At 39.9% G+C, this 22,776-nt stretch overlaps 1 protein-coding gene and 1 long non-coding RNA gene across 2 annotated transcripts; both read left to right on the top strand.

Annotated features, from left to right (window-relative positions):
• Positions 1 to 1,158: 1,158 nt before the first annotated feature.
• Positions 1,159 to 3,799, top strand: LOC121400074. Its single transcript, XR_005965536.1, has 5 exons — positions 1,159 to 1,343; positions 1,923 to 1,967; positions 3,443 to 3,478; positions 3,577 to 3,612; positions 3,750 to 3,799. It is a non-coding gene; the product is annotated as an uncharacterized LOC121400074 (long non-coding RNA).
• Positions 3,800 to 4,520: 721 nt separating this feature from the next.
• Positions 4,521 to 16,446, top strand: LOC121399758 (traf2 and NCK-interacting protein kinase-like). Its single transcript, XM_041581320.1, has 15 exons — positions 4,521 to 4,548; positions 4,676 to 4,743; positions 5,657 to 5,743; positions 8,816 to 8,901; positions 9,980 to 10,016; positions 10,476 to 10,541; positions 11,056 to 11,112; positions 11,673 to 11,801; positions 12,275 to 12,385; positions 12,480 to 12,570; positions 13,891 to 14,009; positions 14,736 to 14,790; positions 14,974 to 15,052; positions 15,909 to 16,060; positions 16,270 to 16,446. The coding sequence occupies exons 1-15, from the start codon at positions 4,521 to 4,523 to the stop codon at positions 16,281 to 16,283; spliced, it is 1,179 nt and encodes a 392-aa protein (XP_041437254.1). The 3' UTR covers positions 16,284 to 16,446.
• The last annotated feature ends 6,330 nt before the right edge of the window (positions 16,447 to 22,776 follow it).

Below are 22,776 nucleotides of genomic sequence, written 5' to 3'. Positions count from 1 at the left end.
ATCAGATTTCTTTGATGATTTAAATGGGAAAAATTAAAATTGCTGCCATTTGCACGTTATTTATGTCATGGACCTCGAATATCACAAATGTGCTCACTGGGTGTTTGCACTTCAAAGTTAGGAAAAGTGGGTGGAGCCACCAACAACCAATCAAATGTCATTCATTGATTTTCAATAGAAAAATATAAAATTGCTGCCATTTTCACATGTTAAATGTCATGATTCCGAAACCTTAAAGTGTTAGTCACTTGGTGACTCTGGTTCAGAATTAGGAAAAAAAAGGGGGCGGGGCAACAACAACCAATCGGATTTCAGCCATTGACCTTAATGAAAAACGCCAAATTGCTGCTATTATTACGGCGTCAATGCCAAGTGTCCCAAACTCAGCACAATTATTCACTGGGTGACTGTGGTCAAAATTTAGGAAAAGTGGGCGGAGCCAATAACAGCCAATCAGATTTTACCTATTGACTTCAATGTAAAAGTTTCAAATACTGCCATTCTCACAGTTTTAAAGCCAGAGGCCCCAAACTTGGTACAGACCATGACTGGGTGACTGGGGTGGAGCTTAAAACAGCCAATCAAATGTTACCTATTGCTAATCAATGTCAATATATAAGTTGCTGCCATTCTTTCACAGTTAATGGCAGAGACATCAAACTTGGCACAGTCGGTCACAGGGGGACTGGGATTCAAATTTTAAAAGTGGGTGGAGCCAAAAACAGCCAATCAGATTTTTGGATTGATTTTAATGGTACAATTTGATCTGCTTCAATTTTTACCGTTTTAAACCTGATTCTACCAACTTTGTGTACTCTCTATGCACCAGGGGCGACTGGCCCCAACACCTCTTGCGTTTCAAAGCCAACATCTTGTGGTTTCTTCAGAAACGACACCATCTAGTTAAATCTGATATCTCAAACTTATCGAGATCATGCAGAAGTCAATAGGAAATGTCCGTTTTACAATTTGAAGATATCGTGATCTGCATTGGGTTTTGTCCAATAATCTGGAAAATTTTGGGTTTTTTGGTGATAACCCCAAACAATCGAGAGTCAAATCCAAAATATTCTTATGATTCAGGTTTTTGCATAATTTTATTTAGTTTATTTCAGAGTCTAATTGATAAATAAGATAAAATCAGGGATGGGAGTTTGGTCGAACTTGGCTTAATAAAAATACGAGATACATTTGAGTTTTAGTAAATAACCCCCTTATATCTCTAGTGAATTCTTGTTGCCTATTTGCAGATTCATTTTTGTGATACAAACTTTTTTTTCATTCTTCAACAGAAAAAAACCATCAAATCAACTGAATCTTTGGATCAGAATGAAATCGTTGTGGTAAGCAGAGAAGAATTGTAGAAGAGAAATAGAAATAAGACAATTTGCCATTATTTAGAGCATGTTATTTACTTACCTATAGATTTATATTCAGCTTCATTAAGAAACACTTGATAAAGCCGCACCAGATACATTTCCACTTCCTACTGATCCTAAAGAAAAACGATACTGACGGTTTGGTCGGGTTCTTCTCAAACTGCCACATTTCTCCATTATTTCTCCTTTTCTCTCCTGGCAAGAATAGAGTAGCCCCTTAGCCTCCCTGCACACACCCTGGATTTATTTATCCTTATTATTATTATTACTATTAATAACATGTATTTATAAAATATCAACATATTCTGCAGCATTGTACAATATATTGGTGTATTCTTTAATCATAGAAGAAAAGTTACAACCAATACCCAACACAAGAGGTAAAGAGGGGCCTGTCCAAAAGAACTTACAATCCAAAATCAATTATATCTACTCAAAAGCACTTTTTCCAAAGACTAAACATGCACTCACCTTTAGTGATAACTTGCCTTGGGTGCTAGGACTTTAATTTTATAAACTAATGCCTTTTTATTCCTTAAACAGGCTCAGACACGAGAAGAAGAAGAGCCAACAGAAAGCTTCTGCCTGGTAAGCAGTAAAGGAGTTGGTATCATACAGTCCTTTTTTGAAGGGGTGGTTCATCTTCAAACAACTAGTTGTTTTCAGATAGATTACCAGATATAACAACTTTCTATTTTCTATGTGTGACGGTTTTTCTAATATTGAAGTGTAAAGTGTCATTTTTCACCTTCAGAAGCAGCCCTGGGAGGGGGGTTCTTTTGTTCTTTTGTTTGGCTGCTAAGGGGGGGAAGGGAGGGGATGTTTTAACTCCAACTTGCAGTACAGCAATAAAGAGTGATTGGAGTTTATCAGAGCACAAGTCACATGACTTGGGGCAGCTGGGAAATTGACAAAATGTCTAGCCCGATTTCCAGATTTCAAAATTGAATATAAAAAAATCTGTTTGCTCTTTTGAGAAATGGATTTCAGTGCAGAATTCTGCTGGAGCAGCACTATTAACTGATTCATTTTAAAAAAAAAAATGTTTTCCCATGACAATATCGCTTTATTCCCTATCTCCATCATTACTGTGATTATCAAAGTTGTTAGATTAGATTCCGTGATGCTCATTTATCAACACTGGGCTAGTTTGCCACTGGGCAGTTACCTATAGCAACCAATCAGTGATTAGCTTTTTAAAGCCAGCTGCAAGTAGAACAATGAATGCAGCAATCTAATTGTTTGCCATGGTTAACTGCCCAGGGGCAAATTTGCCCAGTGTTGATAAATACCCCCTTGAGTGTAAGCCCCCCAGCCAAATCTCTCGCTACTGAGACCAGCTCCATAACTTCCAACCACTGTTTTAATATAAGTATTATTAGTTGAGTGCCCTCTCATTGTGACATCAGGATATTCCTAGAGGAGAGCAGTGATCTGTCTCTTATACCATTGCTCTTAACCAGGATAAACTGGTAATACTCTCATGGGATCTGTCAGGAAAGCAGATTGGGATTGATGCAGGCAGAGTTGGTTGGCGCAATGGACATGATTAGCATCTAATATGATTTCCATTAAACACTTGGTAGTAGATTTATCAAAGGTCGAATTGAGAGTTTCAGTGAATTTTTTTTTTTACTCTAATAAATATGAGTATATTCACAACTCAAATGGGGGGATTTAAGAAAAAACTTGAAAGTCTAAAACTCAAAAGAATATTGCTGACCCAAAAACGCAAATTGAATTTCACTAAACTTGGATCGAGTTTTTTCGCTGAAAAAAACCTTGAATGTCAGGAAGGCTATTGACTTTTTAAAATGGGTCACTGGACCTCTACATGAACATGGCAGGTTTTAGGTGGCAGACAGTAAAATTTAAATTGTTCCCAGGGTCAATGTATGATACATCTCAAATCCAAATTCAAGTTTGGATTATTCCCAACTCAAATTTGTGAGCAAAAATCCAACTCAAAAATTCAAATTTACAATTCACCCTTAATAAATCTGCCCCTACTCTGTACATACTATAGAGATTTATGGATCTGATTTTTTTTTTCTCTTATCCAGGTACAACCAATTGAAATTGGCCAAGTCATCAGCCAAGTAAGTAAAAAAGAACAAACCAGACAGACCGAGTATTTATACTTCTTCTCTAAAAAACGAAGCTCATTTGTAATCTTGACTTTTTCTCTCTTAACCAGGAAACAACCGAGACCTCTGGCGTTACCAGCTGCCAAGTAAGTAGTCCAGAAACACTCAACATAGATGAAATATAAATTATTTTATTCCTGAAGTTGTGTTCACTGACTTTATAAAAGGCACATTTGTCTTCTAGTAAGTTTATCCAATGACTAACTTTATCTTTCTTACTCAGGAGGAACCAGTGCAAGAAGAACAAACTGGCACCAACAACTGCCAAGGAAAGCCCAGAGGAAGAGGATCTGGGAAATGAGGAGGAGCCGGAGGAAAGTGCTCAGGTTTGAGCTCATTTATAACTTGAATCCATTTAAACTTATTTTGGCCCAACACAGGCCCCTATTCAATCAAATCACACAAACTACTCTGTAGGCCCCTGTTCCCCCATAACTAAATTCCAAATACACAGGGGCTCTAAATGAAGCACAATTGTGCCCTTAGTTATGATCATGTGCAATTGCAGCAGATGCAACTTAGAGAATAATGTGAACATGTTTATTGATATCGTTAAGCACCTCACCTGGATGTTACACAAGTGGTGTCCTCTATTTACCAGGAGTTAATAGTGGAGCTGGCAATATCTCAGCCATAACTTCCCCATAGTTACATAGTTAATTGGGTTGAAAAAGCAAGTCATCAAGTTCAACCCTCAATGAAACCCAGCATCCATACACACACCCTCCCTACTTTTAATTAAAATTCTATATACCATATCTATACTAACTATAGAGCTTAGTATCACAATAGCCTTTTATTATGTCTGTCCAAAAAATCATCCATAAATTCCCAAAACAACTTCTTTAGTGAGCAAATGCTTTGATAATAAATATCTTTAATATACTATAATCCCAACGTCAACCCCTCTGAAATAGAAATGCCTCAATCCATAAACTTATTGTAATTAATCTATATTACCCATGGACTATACTACTTAGGCTTAGTATCCACAATGTGTAGCTGCCAGGAAATGCATCCAGGTAAGTCAAACGAGGACTCTGGAATTGAGTGGGAGCCGAGGAAAGTGCTCTAGAGTATAAATGAGTCATTTATGAATATTTAATCACGTCACCTTGATAGATGCTCACTAATTGTTTCTATTTACAGGAATCATCTGCACCAACACTGCCAGGAAAGCCCAAGGAAGAGGATCTGGGAAGAGAGGACTGAGGAAAGTGCTCAGTTGAGCTCATTATAATTATCCATTTAAACTTATTTTGGTCCAACCAGCCTATTCAATTAATCACACTACTGTTGGCCCTTGATCCTCCGAAACTAAATTCCAAATACACAGGGGCTCTAAATGAAGCTCAGTTGTACCTGTAGTTATGATCATGTGCAATTGCAGCAGATGCAACTTGGGGGCAAATTCACTAACCGGTGAAAATTCGCCAGCTCCTGCGCACAGGGTAACGACCGCTGTAAAAATGACCCCAACAAAATTACGCTCAGCAGTTTGAATTTGCGCTAGTGTTGGCTAATGAGCATACGGTGTGCAGTTAAAGTACAATGGGCGTATATGCTGCAGCAAATACATTACACTACACAAGGCCAGGGAACCTTAATGAAAATAAAAGTTGTTATAATGCCCTACACATGTGCCCACTGTATAGTTTAGGTGCCATATGTTAGTAAATGTAGGGGGAAGGAGGGTACCCCCAAAAAAATTTGATCTTTTTCAGTCTATCACCCTTTAAATAGGAAAAAACACCAGCATTTTTTGGGACTTAGAAACTGTTTCAACTAATTTTTGAGGAAGTCCTATCTACTCTATTGCACTTTGCCTGGTCTGAGGTGGGAAGGCAAGTCTGGCGATAGAGTTAACGTTCAGTAATATCAAAAACTTAGTGAATTTGCGTAGTAACACTACCAAAAATTCACCTGGCGTTAGAGGGTGAAGTTGCACTAGAGTCTATCTCTCTGCCGAAATTACGCCAGTGAAGTGCCAAAATGACATCACACTGGTGAATTTACGCAGCATTAGCCACTTCACCTTTAGTAAATGTCCCCCTTGGAGTGCAGCCACAATTGTGCTGGAATTATGAGAAAAAATATTTTTTCCTGATCTTTATTTTCTGTGTTAAACAGGAAGAACAAGTGATTGAGCACGAGGGGGAGAATTCCATCAACTCCCCCCAACCACCAACCCAATCCATCAACTTCCTCCACTGTCAGGTAAGCAGAAAATTAATCAAAGAGTAAAAAACTATAATGGAAGAAATGAGATGGATTTCATCATATTCTCTACTCAGCTGAGTTGATCTCACAAAACCAATAAAATATTAATATTAGTAGTTTCCCCAGGGAGCTGAATAGATGTGATAAAACATGTTTTTAATAGGGATGCACTGAATTCACTATTTTGGATTCGGTAGAACCCCCGAATCCTGTGCGAAAAATATCCCAATTTGGATATGCAAATTAGGTATGAATAGGGGAAAAAAAATTGACTTCCGTGTTTTTGACAAAAAGTCACGATATTTCCCCCCTGCCCCTAATTTACATATGCAAATTAGGAGTTGGATTCGGTTCCGCCGAGCATAAGGATTCAGCCAAATTCAAATCATGCTGAAAAAGGCCGAATCCCAAATCCTGGACTCGGAGCATCCCTAGTTTTTAATAATACTTGTAAGCACCTCACCTAGATGGTACACAAGTGGTCTCTCTCCAGGGGAGCTTCACCAATGAGGCGAGTTAAGGCTGTCGCCTCAGGCAGCAGTGCCCCATTAGGTACCAGGGGCAGCAAAAATGCTTCTTCTGGTTCTTTAAGAGATGAATTTCTGGGGGAGGGGGGCGGCAGCAACTGCAGCTGTCTCAGGCAGCGGAGGGACCATGATCACCCCTGTCTCTCTCTCTATTTACCAGGAGTCAATAGTGGAGAAATAGACCACTAGTAGAGGAGCTGAGCAATACCATAGCCAGGTGGAGCTCAATAAGAGCTGACTAATGCATTTTTAGGATTACTTTAAACCATTTAAACTTATTTTGGCCTCAACTCAGGCCCCTATCCAATCAGATCTCACAAACGTCTCCATAGGCTCCTGTTCCCCCATGAATTCCAAACCACTTCTTTAGGGGAGCTAAATGCATGTGATAATAATTGTCTTTAATGACACTTTTAATCACATCACCTTGATAGATGCCTCACTAATTGTTTCTATTTACCAGGAATCATTTGGCAACAACAACTGCCAGGAAAGCCCAGAGGAAGAGGATCTGGGAAAAGAGGAGGAGCCGGAGGAAAGTGCTCAGGTTTGAGCTCATTTATAATATTAATCCATTTAAACTTATTTTGGTCCAAACACAGGCCCCTATTCAATCAAATCACACAAACTCCTCTATAGGCCCCTGTTCCCCCATAACTAAATTCCAAATGCACAGGGGCTCTAAATGAAGCACAATTGTGCCCTTAGTTATGATCATGTGCAATTGCAGCAGATGCAATTTAGAGAATAGATGTGAAAACATGTTTTTATTGATATCGTTAAGCACCTCACCTGGATGTTACACAAGTGGTGTCTCTCTATTTACCAGGAGTCAATAGTGGAGCCTGGCAATATCATCAGCCATAACTTCCCCCATAAATTCCAAACAACTTCTTTAGTGGAGCCAAATGCTTCTGATAATAAATATCTTTAATGATACTTTTAATCACGTCACCTTGATAGATGCCTCACTAATTGTTTCTATTTACCAGGAATCATCTGGCACCAACAACTGCCAGGAAATCCCAGAGGAAGAGGATCTGGGAAATGAGGAGGAGCCGGAGGAAAGTGCTCAGGTTTGAGCTCATTTATAACTTTATTCCCTTTAAACTTATTTTGGCCCAACACAGGCCCCTATCCAATCAAATCACACAAACTACTCTATAGGCCCCTTTTCCCCCATAATTTCTTTAGGGCTCTTACAGATGAGTGTTTTTAGCTGCACTTCACAGATGCATGTAAGCACAGAATGCAGGAAAAATGCAACATGCTGCGTCCCAACCTGCGCTCCTCACTTACATGTGTCTGTGTGAGTACAGCCCCATTGAAAAGAATTCAGTGCATCTACTCCTGCGCTCCCCTGCGGCTGAACACATGAAACTGGAGCACAGGGAAGCGCAGCTAAAAACGCTCGTCTCTAGGAGCCCTTAGGGGAGCTAAATGCACATGATAATATTTGTCACCTTGATAGATGTTTCACTAATTGTTTCTATTTACCAGGAATCATCTGGCACCAACAACTGCCAGGAAAGCCCAGAGGAAGAGGATCTGGGAAATGAGGAGGAGCCGGAGGAAAGTGCTCAGGTTTGAGCTCATTTATAATATTAATCCATTTAAACTTATTTTGGTCCCAACTCAGGCCCCTATCCAATCAAATCACACAAATTATTCTTTTGGCCCCTGTTCCCCCATAACTAAATTCCAAATACACAGGGGCTCTAAATGAAGCTCAGTTGTACCTGTAGTTATGATCATGTGCAATTGTAGCAGATGCAACTTGTTAAAATTGGCCAGCGCCGGCTTCGTGCACATCACAACACTTGGCCAGGTGTAAATTTGCGTAATTCACAAAGATCCGAAGTTGCACACAGGGTAATGAACACTGGCAAAATTACGCCAGCGAAATTACGCTCAGCAGTTGGAAGTTACTCTAGCGTTGGCTAATGAGCATACGGTGTGCAGTTAAAGTACAATGGGCGTATATGCTGCAGCAAATACATTACACTACACAAGGCCAGGGAACCTTAATAAAATGATATAAAGTTGTTATAATGTCCTACACATGTGCCCACTGTATAGTTTAGGTGCCATATGTTAGTAAATATAATGGGAAGGGGAAACATTTACGATCTTTTTCAGTCAATCACCCTTTAAATAGGGAAAAAAACACCAGCGTTTTATGGGACCTAGAAAAATTTCCAACTATTTTTTGAGGAAGTTCTATCTACTGTATTGCACTAGATTAGATAGAGGTAACATTCAGTAATATCAAAAACTTTGAAAAAATAAATTTGCATAGTAACACTGCCGAAAATGTGCCTGGCGTTAGAGGGCGAAGTTGCGCCAGAGTCTATCTCCTTGGCGAAATTACACCAACTACCATTAGTAAATCGCTAGAAGTGCCGAAATGACATCACGCTGGCGAATTTATGCCACTTTGCCCTTTAGTAAATGTCCCCCTTGGAGTGCAGCCACAATTGTGCTGGAATTAAGAGGATATAGCAAATATTTGTTCCTGATCTTTATTTTCTATGTTAAACAGGAAGAACAAGTGATTGAGCACGAGGGGGAGAATTCCATCAACTCCCCCAACCACCAACCCAATCCATCAACTTCCTCCACTGTCAGGTAAGCAGAAAATAATCAAAGAGTAAAAAACTATAATGGAAGAAATGAGATGGATTCCATCATATTCTCTACTTCATCATATTCTCACAAAACCAATATTTTCTCATTTTCTCTCTTAAAGGGGTCGTTCAGTTTCATGTTAACTTTTAGTTTGTTACATTGTTCGAAATAGTCTTCATTGTTTATATTTTAACCATTTTTGAATTATTTGCCTTCTGCTTCTGGCTCTTTCCAGCTCTGAAATGGGGGTCACTGACCCATCTAAAAACAAATGCTCTGTAAGGCTACACATTACGGGGGTTAATTATTATAGTTTGAATTGTTTAGCAAATTCCTGCTCAGTGATCAATGACAGTTTAAACAGAAATGACTTGGCACAAAATAACAACCAACCAGCCTGCTCTTTAGCTCTGTTTGATTAGGGGCACAAATATAGTCGTTTGGATAATGTGCTTCTTCTTTAATTGGGTTGTTCACCTGTGAATCAACTGTTCATATGATGTAGAGAGGGATATTCTGAGACCATTTGCCTTTAGTTTTAATTTATTGTTATTTGTGGTTTTTGACTTATTTAGCTTTTTATTCAGCAGCTCTCCTGTTTGCAATTTTAGAAAATGAGTTGCTAGGGTGCAAATTACCCTGACAACCATGCATTGATTTTAATAAGAGACTGGAAAATGAATTTGAGAGGCCTGAATATAAAACTGAGGAATAAAAAGTAGCAATAACAATACATTTGTAGCCTTACAGAGCATTTGTTTGTAGATGAGGTCAGTGACCCCCCCCCCTCTATTTGAAAGCTGGAAAGAGAAGAAAAAGGCAAATAATTAAAAAAAAAACTAGAAAATAAATGACGAGGACCAAGTGGAAAGTTGGTTAGAATTAGCCATTCTTTAATATAGTAAAAGTTAACTTACAGGTGAATTCCCCTTTAAGCTAGAGGTTTTAGGTAATTGAAGCACAAATGGCTTAACTAGGAGATATCACGGGTGTCCGGCATTAATACCTGCCTTTCACTCATCATTTTCTTTATAATAAACTGAGCTCATCTGATAAAAACCTTTTTTTCTTTCCCCAGGAGGAAAACAAAACTCCGCCTCTCAAAGATACTCCCGGTAAGCAAAAGTTATTAATATTGGAGTCCAAATGCTAAAAACTCGAGAAACTGGAATTTTTCTAGATTTATTATCCCCCAAGGCTGCTAATTGTCTGAATCTGAAAATACGTCATCTCCAAGCTGCCGGGTCCTGTACAAGTCAATGGCAAAAGTCCCATTTCAAATTTGAATTTTATGGTCTGTGCTGAGTGTTTCGAGCAGAAATCCCAGAAAGTTCTTTTTTTTTTAACAATAACACAAATTTTTCTAGTTTTTTCCAAAACAGTTTTATCGAGTTTGTTCAATGATAAATAAGGTCAAATTGTAGATTGTAGTTTATTTTGGACTATTTTCAGAAAAGAAGCTGAACCTAAAAGCTTAACTTAAACCCCTTCCAGTTTCTCCCTATCCCACCCGTGCTCCTCATATAAATGTATTACATTATTTTAATATTGTTATTTATAATGTCTCCTTTTAGAAAACCGAGAAACATCTAAAAATCGGAAGAGTCATTGGAGAGGGTCCATTTTGTCGAGTTCATCTGGTGAGATATTTTATTCAATATCACGTATTTTAGTGATTCTATAATTCTTCCCATTGGTCTTACTCTCTACAATATTGTCCTTTGTGTATTTGTCGTGTGTCTGTGAGTCTGACACTAAGGTGCAGATTTACTAAGCTCTGGTGAAGGATTCGAATGCAAAAATTCAAATTTCGAAGTAATTTTTTGGGTACTTGGTCTATCGAATAGGCTAAATTCCATCAATTCGAATGATTTGAATGATTCGAAGTAAAAATCGTTTTTTGATGGAATAAAAATTGTTCAATCGATGATCGATCCAACGAATGCTCAACTTTTTGAAATATATCCAAATTCAATAATCAAATTCAAATTTGTTGCATTCGATGGTCGAATTTTTAGGTATTTAACCCCTCGAAATTTGACCCTTGATAAATCTGCCCCTAAACCTTACCCTAGTCCCACGCTATATCTGTTGCTTTACCAAACTGTTATGTTCATAATCATGATGGAGCTTCTTTCTCTGCTTCTGTTCCAGGGATGGCATATTGACCTACAAAAAGAAGTGGCCATAAAGATCATCAATGACCCGGAGGTAATGACTTCACACTCTTACTGTTATTAGATACTAATAAGCCTTTGGTTCCACCAATGTTATGATTATCAGTAGAAGTAGAACATGCTGACCAAATACTGGCAAGTTCCCAGGCAGGGTCAGACTGGGGGGCCCAAGTGGCCTTTCTCCTTAGGGGCCCCTACACCTGATGGTTGTGCATTTTTTTCTCAAACTCAATATGGGTCTTTTACATCATGAAAGTCTGCAGGGTACAAATTGTTTTTTATACTCTGCCTTCCATGGAAAATAAATTGGCACAGGCCTCTGTACCCCAAAACAGAGCTGCCCTAATGCTTTTGGCAGGTGGGGTACAGAGTGAAGCGAGACCCCAAAGCTCTCCCTGACCAATCACTAAGGGTCCTGCTTGTTGTGCTCCTTAGTGCTTGTGCACTTCTCTTTGGCTCTTTATAAATGATCCCTAATCACCCTGTAACTATACAAATAAGTGGATCGTTTTTAGAAGCGGTAATTCTTCATAACTAGGTGGGGTATTTTATATGGTAAGTGTATTCATTTTATTTAACTTTATTTGAATTTAGAATGAAAAATACCAGGAAGAAGAACTGGAAATCCTCCGGAAGGTCACCGGCCACCGCAATGTCATCAAGTTTTACGGGGCATTTTATCACCGGGCCCCGCGCAGGAGCACGCCGAATAAAGGTCTATCGGTAAGACAATGTTTATTCACATACATACTCCTTTGTGCCCCAATATTCCAATTAAGAGCATTAATAGAAGCTTTGGTGTTACATGGAGATAGGAATAGCTTGGTAAAAAAGAGCACAATGTATGTAACCACAGCCCAATTGCAACTCTCATAAGGTACAACAAGTAGAAGCTAAAACCACTGCATATAGAGTATTTTATAGTAAACTATTGCATGGAAGGGTCTTACACACCCGTATTGCCTCATGCAAAGCTTAACCATATCCGGCAATGAGCACCGATTATTATATATTTTGTTTCTCACAGTGTAATGTTATGTGCACTAGATACTTCTATATATATATATATTAACATTTGCACAAATACATAGGTACATTGTTACAGTTGCATATTGTAAGGAGAGAGAGCTGTGACCCCATGATTCCCAATAAAATTGTAGCTGATATGTACTTTATGTTCTTTATTTGTCTTCTAGATCTCTATGGAACTGTGCACTGGTGGGACCATCCGTGACCTCATGAGCGGAAGGAAAAACAATTCTTTGGGCGAGAAGTGGACGGCTTATATCTGTAAAGAGGTGATAAAGGTATGTCACACGTAAACCTCCTCCATACTATTCACAATATATTCAATTTGCTATGAAAGCATGAAAATATTTATATTCTTACTTTTATTCCCAGGGTCTGTGCCACCTAGAGACAGTGGAAGTCATCCATCATGACATCAAGCCCATCAATCTAATGCTGACGTCATCCGGCAATGTTAAGATTGGTAAGTGATACTTGGGGGTTATTTATCAAAGTCTGCTTTCATCTCAACATGTTCTGCTGCAAACACTGATCAATCTTATTGGCTTTATTGCGCTTATTTATTATTACATTTTCCCAAAATTGGCTTTGGGGGAATAAATCAAAATTTTTGGGATTTTTCACCAGAAAATTCTGATTTTTTTCAGATTTTTCACCTGAAAACTCCTAACTCCTATGTTTTTTTGCCCAAAAGCTCCAAAAACTATGGGGTATTGCACAAAACCCAACGCACATCAAAAAATCATTGGGACTTCTGCCATTGACTTATATGTAACCTTGACAGGTCTGAAATGCTGAATTTTCTGATGTGGACTTTTCCATCCTTAGTTTTTAATAAATTCTGAAAAATGTGTGATTTTTTTAAAAGTCCATAAATGTCCGTGATTTTTGCATTCGGAGTTTAGTAAATAACCCCTTTAGGGTTTTTTTTTCTATAATACAAATTTATCTCATACTTTAGTTAAGAACCATGACCATAATTCACAAGCACAATATTAGCTTATTAATTAAAAAAAAAAACTTGATAAAATCGAGAGAATGTCTGAATCACTCAATTTCTTTGGGCTTTTATCCAGAATCACTCAAAACCCATAAATAAGTCTTATTTTCAATCTAAACCCAGTAGAGATGCACAAAATCCACTTTTTTGGATTTGGCTGAACCCCCAAATCGCTTGTCAAAAGTTTTTTACTTTCTTATTTTGAGATAAAAAGTCACATTATGTTAAGGATTGGGATTCAGTTTGACCAGGTACAAGGATTCGGCCGAATCTGAACCCTGCTGAAAATGGCAGAACATTGAACTGAATCCTGGATTCGGTGCTTCCCTAAAACCCAGCACTGACCACGAAAACTTTTAAGTTGAGATATGTGCCCCTCCCATTGACTTGTCTGAAATGGCAAATTTAGATTTTATGGTTTGTAACATGGGGGGATTATTAATCTAAAAAACAAATCTATAATTTTCATGAAAAATTCTAAGTAAAAAAAATTATTTTTCCCCTTAGAATGTGAATAAAGGGAGGATGTTGTAAAGCTTTAATGAATGTGGAGTGAGGGTGTTTTATTGTTCAATCTGCTCTGTCAGTTTTATCTCGCTCTGTCTCACAAGAGTAGAAATGATCAAATAGACCTTTGAGAAGCCTTAATCTGGGAAGAAACAATAATCCCAGCGCTAAGGCTTTCCACGAAATAGATGATCTAATATTCTCATGTTACCATCATGTTTATTGTTGGGCTGTATCTTCAGCATTAGAATTCATGCTTTTGTCGTACAATTCCAGGTGATTTCTCATGCGCCACCATGGGAAGGAAGAGTTCGAGCACGGAAGGAACTCTAACATATATGGCACCGGAGGCACTTGCCTGTATGAGAAAGAAGAACCTTGACTATGACCACAAGGTATTGTTGCCTTTAGTTAAATCTATATGGGCTACTCATGGTGAAGTGCAGCCAATGTTTTGCTCACTCATTTCACAGAACTCTCTCATAAGAGGGAAATCAGAGTTGTAAAGTGGTTCCCCTGCTATGAGAGGGGAGAAGTGAGTGAGGGGAATGGATTCTAAGTGCAGGGAACAGGAATGTTAGGAACCAGCCTCATGCAATTACTGATGCTTTTTGGAGTTAGTTACAGTTCCACTCTGCAGTGTTGGGTTGGGATACCAGGGGCCCACCAGAAAACCTGAGGTTTAGGGCCCACTTTCCAAAATATTATACTCCTCTCCTCTCTCACCCTCTTTATTCTCGTAGTCTAGGGAGTCTAGGGAATGAGCATGAAATAGGCCAAATGGTTAGAAGCGAGAGGCTCCACAAACACCTGGGCCCACGGGGAGTTTTCCTGGTCTCCCAATGGGCCAGTCCAACACTGCGAGTCAAATAAAAATTCTCTCTGTTTAGTGCAGTTATTTAGCAATACAAGCTTCAGTCATTTTCCCTTGAAATGTATTTTTATATGAGTACAGAGAGACATGATTATAATGAATATGTTATTCAGTTACACATAGTACCGACTGTCAGGGGGATTAATAACAGAAGCATCGGAATAATCGCTTGATGGAATTCGTTTAATATTCCCTGTGCAGAATCGACTCTAATATTTCTCTTTTCCCCCCATATTTTAACATGTAGGCGGACATCTGGTCATTGGGAGTGTCAGCCCTGGAAATGGTAGAAGGTTATCTCCGTAAGTAACTCTTGTGTCTGTATCGTAATCCAAAAACAATTGTTACCCGCAAGGTCAGAGAGTATTTATGTGATGTCACATAGAATAGTGATAACTCGAACCCTTTATACACAGACTATAGATATGAAATAAATGGTGGGATTGTCAGCATGTTCTTATATATTGTTTTCTTACATCCTTTAGCATACGGACAGCTCAGTAAACATCAGCTGATGAACCAGATTCTTTTTGGTCCTGCTTTAAGACCAACCTGGGACAAATGGTGAGTGATTTCCCCTCAAATAGGAAAAGGGAGTGAGGGAGAGGGTGGGAAATTGACATGGGAGTAAGGGAGTGGGCAAAAGAGAGAGTCAGGGTGAAAGAGGAGGGGAAATAGGGAAGGGAGAAGTTATGGTAAAGGAGACTTACTGAAGATTAACCAAAGGACTGTCAGCAAGTTACTATAAATAGGGAGACATACAGTGTTGGACTGGGGGCCCGGGGCCCCACCACCCCCTGGGCCCCCACCCCAGATGCAAAGTATAATCTGGCCCCCTCCCTAAATTGCAACATCCCCATGGGGGGCAGTTGAAAGCAGATTCCGACTTCTGTGCTAGGACTGGAGACATATGGGATATTCAGGGCTCAGTCTTTTAATAAGAAGGGGGGGGGGTTGTGGGTGCCCACCTATGGCTGATTTTTAAGAATTTTATACCAGATCTAAATAAGTTAAATAAATACATATAAATTTTAAAAGAACAGGGTTTTTTGTTCTAAAATCATGATCATAAGATTAGTTAAGCCACCATACCACATCAAGGTAACCCCACATGGTGGTCCCTAACTTGCTCAAGTCAACTTAATAATAAAAAGGGATCTTATCTGTTTAATAGTAATTCTTTACGTTGACTTCTCCTGGGCCCTGGTTCTACAATTGTGCTAAATCCTCCCCGCCGACTACTTTTAAAAGGGAGGGTCTGCCAAACAAACGCCCACAAACCAGGGCACTTTCAATGGAGTCAATGGGGCCCCCATAAAGTAAATAAGGGGGTATCAGTCTTTTAATGGCATGAACTTTTCATAAAATGTTATATTTATAGTATGAGTAATTATAACGTTGTTTCAATTTCATTTTCCAGGAGTGAAGAATTCAATTTCTTCATCCAAGAATGCGTGCAGAAAAACCCAGCAAAAAGACCAAGCGCACGGCAGCTTCTCCATCACCCCTTTATCAGCAACCTGTGTGATGAAGCAGCTGTGAAGAGGAGCATTGCAAAACAACTGCAAAGAGGTAAGGACATTGCTCATTATTATTATAGTTGGCTTTATGGAGAGAAGCCCAGGAGAAAATGTTCTTATAGATATAGTTGTCCTTTAAATTAGCACGAAAAAAAGTCATGTAACAAAATATGATATTGATAAAATTGTAAATGGAAATGAATTTCAGAATTCTTATACACATACCTGCTCCATGTCTAACACTGAACTCTCTTTCCTTAGGCTGGAAGAACTGAAGACCTGAGGCAGCCATCGGGGGGAGGGACGGGGGCACCGGGGCCCATTTGTCATCTTTGGGCCCCACTATAACATCTTGGTCCCCGATGGCAGCCGACATGAAAGAAATCAGATCACAACATCGATCTGTTTGTAAATGACTAATAAACATTTGGCAATTTGGTTGATTTTGTTGGTTTATTGAGTAGTGACCCATCTATACAAGGACTGTTCTTGAATGACATTCAATGCTGTATTTTCTTATTAGGGGGGCAGTCGTAATATATGGGAGACAGGGCTGGTTTTTCCTTGGGGTACAATCTCTATAGCTGTGTTGGATTGGGCCTCAATGGAAGGGGGTCTCTGCTAGGGGAAAGAATGGCTGGATGAGTGTTTAATGTAGACAAGGAGGAGAACATGAGTTGGGACATTATGGAGAAGCTGGTGTAGACAGGGCTCTGGTATAATGGGGTTATGGGGGAGGGGCGGGGTGCATAGTTAAGGATATCTCACTGTTACACAGAGAAATATCTAACAGTAACTATAGGTCTAACTCTCCAATGAATAATGTAAATACTAGACTGAAAACTAGTGACCTCCTCTGCTTGCAAATGCTCACAGCTTGTCCCTCCCCTGCCCCAAACTGCCCCTCCACTTCCCCTTTGTTGCACCTCTGTTATGTGCGCTCGCATGTAATCACGCATGTGGGGGGCGGGGTTAGCTGACCGGGTGCCCTTGGCCTGGCCCTGTTGTCGGGTAAATGATAAGTGAGTAGAAAGTTGCCCAGATACTGTGACTAATGGACGAGACTTCATAACTAGGTCAAGTTGTTATTATGGGTGACCTCAGTTATCCCGACACTGACTGGTGTAATGGGGGAGTGAGCTCAGTAAAAGCTAATAGGTTATTTTTAGCTAATTTTAGGTTGGCACGATAAAATTCTTTGAATCAACAGATTCGAACATTTTAGCGATGATCGAAGGATTTTTATTCGATCAAAAAAGCTTAGAAAGTGCTGGGGAAGGTCCCATAGGCTACATTGCAGCTCGTAGGTTTAAAGTGGTCAAGTATGAAGTTAAAGAGACAATACTCGATTATCGAATGGTCGAATAAGTTGAACAATTTTTACTTAGAATCGTTCAATCATTCGATGGTCGAAATACAGTGTTAAAGGGGAATACAGTAGATAGGGATACTACTGGTTTAAAGGGATATAGTAGATAGGGTAATACAGGGTTAAAGGGGATACAGCAGATAGGGATAATACAGGGTTAAAGAGGGATATAGTAGGGATAATACAGGGTTAAAGGGATATAGTAGATAGAGATAATAAGAGTTAAAGGGGAATATAGTCGACAGGGTAAACAGGGTTAAAGGGGTCAATGGAAGATAATAGATAGGGATAATACAGGGTTAGAGGGGATATAGTAGATAGAGGACAGTACAGTGTTAAAGAGGGATATAGTAGATAGGGATAGTACAGGGTTAAAGAGGGATATAGTAATAGGATAGTACAGGGTTAAAGAGGGATATAGTAGATAAGGATAGTACAGGGTTAAAGAGGGATAATAGTAGAATAAGGATATACAGGTTAAAGAGGGATATAGTAGATAAGGATAATACAGGGTTAAAGAGGGATATAGTAGATAAGGATAGTACAGGGTTAAAGAGGGATATAGTAAATAAGGATAGTACAGGGTTAAAGAGGGATATAGTAGATAAGGATAATACAGGGTTAAAGAGGGATATAGTAGATAAGGATAATACAGGGTTAAAGAGGGATATAGTAGATAAGGATAATACAGGGTTAAAGAGGGATATAGTAGATAAGGATAGTACAGGGTTAAAGAGGGATATAGTAGATAAGGATAGTACAGGGTTAAAGAGGGATATAGTAGATAAGGATAGTACAGGGTTAAAGAGGGATATAGTTGGGAGTATCAGATGATTCGGGTTAAATCCATGTTTTAGTCTGATCCAGTGGCAGGTACAGTAACTGTTTCACTGCTGGAGTTGGGTTCTCGGTACAGTCCTGGGTTCAGGGGGGGACAAGTCCAGTCAGAATGTTCTTCCAAAGATCCTCAGAATTATCTCTGGATTTAGAGAAATAATAGTCCATTTCTGTCCCAACAGCCCTGAAACACTGGGAAGGGAAGAGCGTGATAATGAGGTGCAGGGACAGGGCTATTCACTAATGATCCCCCTAATCTTTGCCTCATTACTACTTGTGTCTCCCCCATCAGCTGCTCAATCCCCGGGGTGTAGGGGAGACTTTAGTGAGAGGAAAATCAGAGAAGTTGCAGCAACAGGACTAGAAGAGAAATGACTTTATTGCACCTCAGAATCAGCAGAGCAGTTTCATAACCGAACACCAGGGGTCACTGTTCCACACAAGTCTGGGGATGGGAATTTATTGGCTCAAATCAACTGACACAGTCGAATGAAAATCCCATTTGCAGCTGCTCCTGAGTCTTCTAATGAACATTTATAGAAAGAAAATATTGAGTGTGACCCTAGTGATAAGTGTTAGTCCATTCCAGGCCCGGACTGGCAATCTTTGGGTTCTGGCAAATGCCAGAGGGGCTGCTAATAAGTCCCATAGAAAGTCACTATTTAGTGGGCTGGTGGGGACTGTTTGGGCCTCTATGTCGGCTGATTGGGCCTCTGTGTGACTGAAATGCCAGGGCCTATTTGAATTCTCAGTCCGGACCTGGTCCATTCCTGCGGTATAAGGACACGGTTAGAGCCCGGGGCTGGTGATATGTGAGGGGGGGGGAGGGTAATGTTGCTCCAGTAGCTAAAGGGGAGTCTTGAGCTTTGGTGTTGCCAGGCAATCGGCTTAAACATGTGACAAACCCAGAAATTCAATTCGAACCTTTACATCAGAAACTTCAAGGAAGGGTCGGATGCCTTTTTAGCAACCATTACTGATATTAATATTTAGGGACAAATTTATCAATGGTCGAAGTGAAAATTCGAATTTAAAAAAAAAAAGTATCTATTTGATCAAAAACGGACCTATCTGGCCAAAAAGAAACTTTGATTTAATTTCGGTTGGTCTTTTTTAATTCAAATTTCAATGTTTTTCAAATGCAACGCTTGATAAATTTGCCCCTTATAGTATAAAGTGGATCCAGGGACTGATCTGATTCTCCTTTTTTTGGAGTGAGGAAATCATTTTTACTCTAAGGCAATCCATAGATTAAGAAGAGGCGCTTTGGGGGGGGCAATTCATACATCATGGGGTTGGGCGGGGGGGATTGCTGCTTTTTGGGCAATCCCATTGGTTGGACAATAGTCAGAATTACACTATTGGTCGGCAGGAGAGGCACAGCCCTGGGCACAACAGAAGGGGTGGGGTTACTCCTACTTTAGCTGAACTGAAGCTGCTCATTACCATCGTGTATCCCCACTTGTTTGATGACCGGGGGTGAGATCCAGATTGGGGGGTGCCACATAAGCAGGTGCTGGGAGAGACTTTGCCTCAGTCGTTTCCTATGGAAATAACAAGCTCAGCAGATAGAAGGAATGATTTCTAGTCTTGCAGGGGATGAGAGACCCCGGGGGGTGCGATGCTGTAAAATCGGCACAGAATGTGTCAGTCACTCAGGCGAGTAACGGATTTCATGTTCCACTAATTGAACTGAAAGAAACATGGCTGGGGGGGAGCCAGGGGAATTTAAGGATCTTCATATAATAACAATAACATCTTTATTTTCTGTGTCATTGTTAGATTGTCTGTCTGCAGATCACTAACACCTCACAAACTGGGGGGCACCATAGCAGCCAATCAGGAGCAGCCTGCTAATTCGTTGCTATGGGTTACTAGACCTGCAGCAGCCTTTGCCCTTGAGGAACTTTCACACATCACATTTCTGTTCCCATTGGAGTTGGCAGTTGACATTTGAGTTGTAAATATTCTAGATTCACATGGGGAAAGACCTTTGTTTCTTACGCCCCAGTGAATGTGTCCAACACAATGTGCAGGTTATCCCAACGCTACTGGGCAGCTGGGTCACATGACATCTCCGTCTGCCCAATACGGGGCTCAGGTTGACCCCCCATAGAAGATCCGTTTTCTTTTGTGGCCCCTGGAGCAACAGCTAAATGCAATTTGGCACCACTTAGTTCTCTTGCTCATATATATATATATATATATATAAATATATAAATAAATGTATTAGATTGGATTACAGACACATCCGAATAATAACTACACAATGAACACACGACAAGTCAATGAGTATATGAAGTCATTATGGAATCATGTTTGTAATTAACTTCTGCCGCCTCCTCTTTCTTCCTCTCCATCAGCCTCAGATGGGGGTGTCCTGTCTCCACTCAGGGTGACAGCATTTATAATCAAGGTATTAATGGAAAACTAATTACACTTTATGGAGCGGGGGGATTAGCAAAGCGAGAGGTAGGAAGAGCGATACAATGCAAACGAGTCCTCAAAATGGAAGGGGAGACGTCTGAAGGGTGCAGTGCTAATTGGCCGGGTGCTGCTGGTGGGTGCTAAGGTCACCTTGAGACCATGACCATCTCTCTCCAGTATTATTTATAAGTGACACAGAGCTTGCACTCCATCCAGTTGCCAAGGACAAAGTCTCAGGGAGCAGCAGGAGATGCTTATTTAAAGGAGAACTATTGTGAAAATAAAAATGTAATATACGCTTCATCATCCTGAAATAAGAAACGTTCTAAATACAATTAATTAAATATTCTGCATTGTTTCTGAAATAATCAAGTTTATCTCCACTATTCCTCTCTCAGCATCTGTTTCTCTTCATTCTGTCTTCATGCAGCAGTTGGTTGTCAGATATTCACTGACAGTTAGATCCAATATATCTTATAGGGGGGTCTCCCTTTCCTAGTAGAAGGATTAGCGCTCACTCAAATGGCTGATTCCAGTACAAATAAAATCTAACAAAATAACTGCCTTTTGCACAAATCCTGCATGTAGAGAGACATGATGTCTGGTGATCCTAATAGAGTGAGCTCTAATACATCTTCTAGGCAAAAGGAGCCCCCCTATAAGATATATTGGATCTAACTGTCAGTGATTATCTGACACCCAACTGCTGCATGAAGAGAGAATGAAGAGAAACAGATGCTGAGAGAGGAATAGTGAAGATAAACTTGATTATTTCAGAAACAATGCAGAATATTTAATTGATTGTATTAAAAGTTTTGTATTTCAGTATGATGAAGCTTATATTACATTTTCCTTTTCACTATAGTTCCCCTTTAACTGCTGGAGGGCTGTATTCTGCCCATGCTGAAAGCCTGCAGCTATGTGTCCAATGGCACGTAAGAAATCCTGTGTTTGTGACAAATAGCGAGGCTTTATCCTGGCACAAGAGCTGTGTGTGGGGAAGTCTGGCCAAGCTGTGCCACAACTGAAGCCCCTGGGACGACTCAGGGAAACAGCCGCACAGATGGGATCTCAGATACTGCAGGTGTTTCAGATGTGCAAGAAATGCGCGTTACAGGTGAGGCTGCGGCACAGCGTTGGGCATCTGGCGACACCTAGTGGAGAATGTTATGCAGAGACAATATTCAATAATCCCTGTAAGACTCTATGGGGGAATGAAATATGTTTCGCTAGTGTAAAAAACCTGCACAAAGACGATTGCGAATGTTAGCGGCCATGTTTGAGTCCTTTTTGACCTCAACGACTTCATTGGGAAACTTGCGAACGTTCGCAGTGGATGTAATAAACCTTTGCTTAGCACAATGTGATTTTACATTGCGAGCAGCGCTAAACATTCGCCAAGGCGCCATTTTAAGTAACGCTTGTGACTTTTAATTACATTGCCCCTCATGGGGGAACTGTAATAGAATTATTAAAGCGTAAAATCTTTGCAAATACAAATTCTCCCGTCGCAATGTAATAGTCTTCTTCAGGCTTTAAATTCATTGCGAATCTTAATTGCGCATTGCGAAACTTTAACAGCTGCTCTGGAGTTTGGTTAAATATTTTGTCGCGAAAAACGGTTTGCTATTGCGAAATTTTGTTACATACACATTTTTTCACATTACAAACTAATTTTGTGTTATCGACCATATTAAATTCCCCCCTTTGTATCAACTACTCCAGCCAATGGCAAGTATTTGGGATAAAACCCAAGACTCACCCGCATGCTGAGTGTTCTAAAGACTGCTGAATTGGGTTCTATGTATGAGACCCCTGTGCTGATACTCCTACTCATTACAACCAGTAATGGGCACATTTACTCGCCAGGCGCGGATTCGCGGGGAATTTCTGCATTTCGCCACCTGCGAATTGTTTTATGAAACTGCTGCAAAAATTTGCCAGTGGAAAAAGTCGATGTGACCAAAAAGTTGTATAAAAATTGTCGCGCACATAAAAATTGCCGCTGTCAAAATTATATCGACGCCTGTTAACTTCAATGCGTTTTTCTAATTTTTCAAGACTTTCACAAATTTTTTAAGGGAAATGGGACAGATTCACTCATCACTATACACAACCGTCCCATGAACTGAAGG

This window comes from Xenopus laevis, chromosome 2L, assembly GCF_017654675.1.
Source record: "Xenopus laevis strain J_2021 chromosome 2L, Xenopus_laevis_v10.1, whole genome shotgun sequence".
Lineage (NCBI taxonomy): Eukaryota > Metazoa > Chordata > Amphibia > Anura > Pipidae > Xenopus > Xenopus laevis.
This window is presented reverse-complemented; position numbering and strand designations above follow the sequence as displayed.

What these genes read in the sequence shown, in the direction of transcription:
- LOC121399758 (XM_041581320.1), top strand. Translation starts at nt 4,521, where the DNA reads ATGTGTAGCTGCCAGGAAATGCATCCAG. An exon ending in CTGCCAGGAAATGCATCCAG is followed by an intron (nt 4,549 to 4,675) that starts GTAAGTCAAACG and finishes TTCTATTTACAG; the next exon opens with GAATCATCTGCACCAACACT. An exon ending in AGACCAACCTGGGACAAATG is followed by an intron (nt 15,053 to 15,908) that starts GTGAGTGATTTC and finishes TTCATTTTCCAG; the next exon opens with GAGTGAAGAATTCAATTTCT.